Raw genomic sequence first — 5,180 nt, forward strand, 5'->3', positions numbered from 1 at the left:
CTAGAATGCGTTTCATGTGTGTCGGCGCCGGCAGTGGTGGTGCATGCAACGTTCTGAAATGGAACTTGTGTTTAATCTCAATTTTCAGGGGACAGCCAAGTGTCTCTCCAGTGGCTGTTTAGAAGAAAGAGCAATACAATTTCTGGGATCATATGGGAAGTATGTAAAGCAATTTATGTCACCCTGAAAGAAGATTTTTTGAAGGTGAGAAAAGTTGACACACAAAGGTGGAAATTAGAGCAAGTTGTAAAAGGATTCATGTTGTAGCATCACAGGAACAAAACATGCAGAAGTAAAATGTACAGGCCAAAGCTCTTTCTGAAGTGAATACATAGCTGCATTGCTGTGAGAGCTATGTAGCTTTAATGTTTATCATAACAAATGGTTCATTACAGGTGCCCAGCAGTCACGCTCAATGGAGAGCTATTGCTCAAAGCTTTCAAGACCTATGGCAGTTTCCCAACTGTGTAGGAGCATTGGACGGAAAGCACGTTTCAGTGATGCCGCCTGCAAACTCCGGTGCCAAGTACAGAAACTACAAAGGATTTTTTAGCATCGTGCTAATGGCCCTAGTTGACGCTGAGCTCAACTTTGTGTTTGTGGATGTTGGAAAAAATGGAAGGTTGAATGACAGTGGAGTTTGGGATGATTGTCAATTGAAGAAAGACCTGGAGAGCCTTCCACCAATGCTTCCAAAACCAGCAATCCTGCCCCTTTCAGATAAAGTATCACCCTATGTAATTGTAGGGGATGAAGGCTTTGGCCTAAAGACTTATTTGATGAGGCCATATCCCGTTACAGAATTGAGCAGAGAGAAACGGATCTTCAACTACAGGTACACAAAACAAATCACTCACTGTCATCTGCTAGCATGTTCTTATCACCTACGCTATGAAGGGTACAAGCACATTCTGTGTTAAGTCAATAAATTAAATATGACTCCTCAGTCAACAATATCAGAACAACCAGTGAACAATTTGGTGTGCCACTATTTGATAGGTTGGACAGGCTGTAAATAACATAGTGTCTTTTTTGTAAGACATTTATTTGCTCAGTTTACTGAAGTAAACAGCACGAACTTCACGCAGTCAATTTTGTAAGGAAGACTTGAATTGGAAACTTCATTACACAGCCATCAGCACGCAATCTTGTATCTTTAACATTAATCCTCCAACTACTTGCTTTTCAAATTTTTCAGACTCTCGCGTGCCAGGCGCACAGCTGAGAATGCGTTTGGCATACTGGCAAATCGCTGGCAAGTGTTCCGAACGCCACTGCGCCACGAGCCCGAACGAGCGATTGATGTCGTGTTTGCAACTCTAGCGCTCCACAACTTCTTGAGGTCAAGAAAGACAACACAACTTCTTTATTCCCCCACAGAGAGCTTGGATGTTGAGGACATCTTGACTGGTGAGTGGAGCTTGACTGCCACGTTAAACTTGCAAGCGCCTACTTTACTTTTATTAATTGTAATGTACCTAAAGAAGTCTTTCCATGCGATAGCATATTCTTAGCTCTAAAGATAAATGAAAGTCACCCATTGACATTCTCTGCATATTTTAGTTCCTAAAAGCAGCAAAGCTTTCAAATAAGCTATACAACTTGTAATGATCTTTAAAGCCTTTTAGCTGAGTGGAGATTTTAATCCTTGCTTTTGGCGAATGATGGCCTGAGTTCACCTATGTGTCATAAAACACAACAAAAAACAATCACGGGGGTTTGCATCTACTGCCCTGATCTAATTTGTAATATTTTGACAAATTCAATTGAAACTCTAAATTACAGGAAATGTGCATCCTGGCTCATGGAGAGAAGGTGTAAGCCCAAATGGAGCTATGAAGCAGTTCCGGAGACTTGGGGCAAACAGCAGTGCTGACGCCAAAGCAGTCCGCAGCCTGTACACGGAGTATTTTGTCAATGAAGGACAAGTGAGCTGGCAGTGGCGTGTTGTTGCATAAACAGTTGGCGCCAGTCAACAGGCCTGTACAGTTTCATTCCCACTTATGCTTGTGAGGCCTCCAGCTTTGACCATGTTCATCATGCATTATGTTTAAATAAAAAGTTACACCAGATCACTTTTCTGAAACATTTTATTCATTTATTTTTTCAAATACTGCCGGCTGCCCATTAGCGGCCAAGGCAGGAGTGGGTACAAGCATCCTTACATCATGACACACAAGCAGCAAGTATTTGAGCAGCACAAGGAATAAAGAAAACAATCATCAACAAACACTTGGTACAGGCTGTTTATAAAAAGAGTGAAGGAAGCAATGAAGCTAAAAAGTGCCAATCAAATGTAGAAAAGCTGTTTAAGCTATAAAAGACAATTATTATGCGAGATGGTCTTTCTGATTATTCTGATTGCGGGATTACTTCTACCTCTGTAAGATTGAGGTTCATGTGGTACTTCACGACAGCCTCGTATGCCAGGAGGCTGGCCATCTGCCTGTGTTGGCCTTGAGGTATTTGTCGGAGAGCGTTGGCCACACTGACCCCAAAATCGTCACATTCATCTCGGTCCCTTCGTGGCCGGCTGCATGATCTGTTTAAAACTTGTACAGCTGATTCCAGCAGCTGCCTTTTTGGGCTGGGGACGGTTTCTGCCGGCTTCCGCTTTATTCCCTGGCTTTTACGAACATTGCTGCTGGCACCGGCATCGGCACTGCTACAAGAAGGTTGTGGATTATCCAGATCCAAGAGGTTTGGTGTTGGCGTGTTTATATTTCCTCCGTCTTGCAAAGTATCTTCATTGCACTCAATAGGCGAACAGTCAGTCTGGCTCTGCAGCTCCACCTGAAAAAGCAAGGGGTTTTCTGCAATTGTGCGTAATTAGATATATTTTGGTTCACAAAAAACAACAGTGCTGCTTGGCAGAGTTTACATTTGTTCGACTGTAAGATCGGCTGACTCAATGCGCCGGGAATTCCCGCCCGGGAGGCGGCTGTGTGAACCTTGAAGCACACTCGTCTGGAACCATGTAAACCGACAACTGCCACACCTGCAACGTGCCTCCGACGAGAATGCGTCTGGGACCATGTAAACCGACAACCCCCCCCCCCCCCCCCCCCCCCCCCCCTGCAGCGTGCCTCCGACTAATCGACGCCGCGGTGGCTGGCGTCGTCGTGCCGTCTGTGTTTAATGTGAGCATCCCGTGACTGCATCTTGGATCATGTAAACCGACAACCCCCGCCTGCAGCGTGTCTCCGATGGGTCGACGCCGCGGTGTGTGGCGCCATGACGTCCGTGTTTACCTCATACTTCGTTTTGAATGGGTCTAGTGCGCAGCGAATACTGCAAGAGAGTGGTGGTGGTGCGAGCACGGGAGTCGGGACTCCGAAGTCCGAACGGTAGTGCGCTGTGCTGCGTCAACAAGAGCTGACGCTCAACGAAGGAAATATATGAAAGTGCGCGACGAAGAGTGAATTTGTAATCGAGTTATCGTTTTGTAACTTTATACGTTTTTTTTTCTTTAATGTGCGCTGAGTGTTTCCTTTCCATATTTCCCTTTTTTTTTTCTAACAATGCATACTGTGCAAACTGTAGCAATTTATATTTACAGGAGTTGTTTCTTACACTGTATTTTAATGCAGCACTGCTTCATCATAACAGGAGTATAATTATAGGAAGTATGTATTTGAAGTTACTTACATTTGGAGACTCCTTATAATTAGAACGGCTGTCGCTCTGTGGGCTTCCACTGAGTAGAAAAAGAAGATCATCGTAGTGTGCCCAGCGTGGCACGTACAAGTCTTCGGAACCGGCCCCAGACTTTTGCGAGGCCTTCACTTTTCTTGTCTCCCGTTGAAACTGCGATCGCAGATTGGAAAATCGTGCCTTGACGTCCGCCGCTGCACAAAAGACAAGACACAGCTTTACCTAATGATGAAGGGTGCGAATAGCTGCTTTATTTAGCCTGACCATTTGTTCTTTAGAGCTAGCTGTAGCTACTGCGATCAGTGGCAAAACAGCAGCGCGCGCTTTCCTCGAGACCGGCCGCGGCATATAAAGCCTCTTGCGCCTACCTCACAGTCTCCGCGTAGAAATGTTTACGCGTGGTAGAGGTGGTTAGTCGGGTTATAAGTGCGAAAGAGCGATAAAAGAAGCAACGCTCAACATGCATTTCAGTGAAACTTGACCGTTTCGTGACAGGTAGCTGTGACACCGCGATCAGTGGCAAAGTGGCGACGCGCGCGCTTTCCTCGAGACCGGCCGCGGCACAAGCAAGCCTCCCGCGCTCATCTATCTCACTGTCTCCCGGTAGGAATTTTAACGCGTGGTAGAGCGAGTTAATCGCGTTACAATTGCGAAAAGCGGTAAAAAAGCACACTGAACATGCATGCCCACCTGTGAAATCAGGTCCCAGCGCTGCTGCGATCTCGTCGTAGGCCTTCTCCTTTAGGTCACGGCGGTGATACCTGTTATCTACTACATCCCATAAATAGCGCCGCTCTTCGACCATGGCTATAAGATCTTTTTCATTGGCTAACGTGAAGTACGGCGAGTTAGAAGGCATCTTGATGCGAATCGCGAACTACAGCAGACTGCGGTCTAGCCAACGCAGCCAAACGACAATACAATGGGATGATCTCGATTGCCATGGGGCTCACCTAAGTTGCTCTTTTGTCGCCCGGAAATTCGCCCGGCCGGCGAACAGGCCAAACAGCGTTGACGGACACTGTTTCCTGCTTGTTTTGGTTGCCGAACACTGTCAAACCGAGGCAACACTGCAGCAACGTGTTCGGTTTCCCGGTTGTTCGTGCGGTGTGACATGCTGTTGGAGAACAAGTTGGTTCGAAAACTTGTTGGCGGCTTGTTTGGCGAACTTGTTCGGTTGAACACTGTCACACCGAGGCAACACTACAGCAACCTGTTCGGCTTTCCGGCTGTTCGCGCAGTGTGACATGCTGTTGGGGAACAAGTTGGTTCGGAAACTTGTTGGCGGCTTGTTTGGCGAACTTGTTCGGTTGATGTCGTTGTTGTGTTTCCGCAGTGTGACTCCGGCTTTAGGAGTCACGTTCCACGGGCGCGAACTGACAAGGGAAGTGTAGAAGAAGGACGTTCAGGACGGCGTCGAGGTCGACGGGGAAGCGGGGCGATCAAGACCAACACGATCTGCGCGATGGCAATTCCACACCTTCGTCTTCCTCATCAGCGTCCAGCGAAGCGGTCCATCTTCTTCT

At 46.9% G+C, this 5,180-nt stretch overlaps 1 protein-coding gene across 1 annotated transcript; it reads right to left on the reverse strand.

The window, feature by feature from the left end:
* Positions 1 to 2,352: 2,352 nt before the first annotated feature.
* Positions 2,353 to 4,513, reverse strand: LOC146185975 (uncharacterized). Its single transcript, XM_084607957.1, has 3 exons — positions 4,345 to 4,513; positions 3,649 to 3,848; positions 2,353 to 2,793 (listed from the first exon to the last, which is right to left on the reverse strand). Exons 1-3 carry the CDS (start codon positions 4,511 to 4,513, stop codon positions 2,353 to 2,355), a joined length of 810 nt encoding a protein of 269 aa, XP_084464083.1.
* Positions 4,514 to 5,180: the final 667 nt, after the last annotated feature.

The sequence above is a fragment of the Amblyomma maculatum genome, chromosome 6, assembly GCF_055883805.1.
Source record: "Amblyomma maculatum isolate TAMU_Amacu chromosome 6, ASM5588380v1, whole genome shotgun sequence".
In the NCBI taxonomy this organism is placed as follows: Eukaryota; Metazoa; Arthropoda; class Arachnida; order Ixodida; family Ixodidae; genus Amblyomma; species Amblyomma maculatum.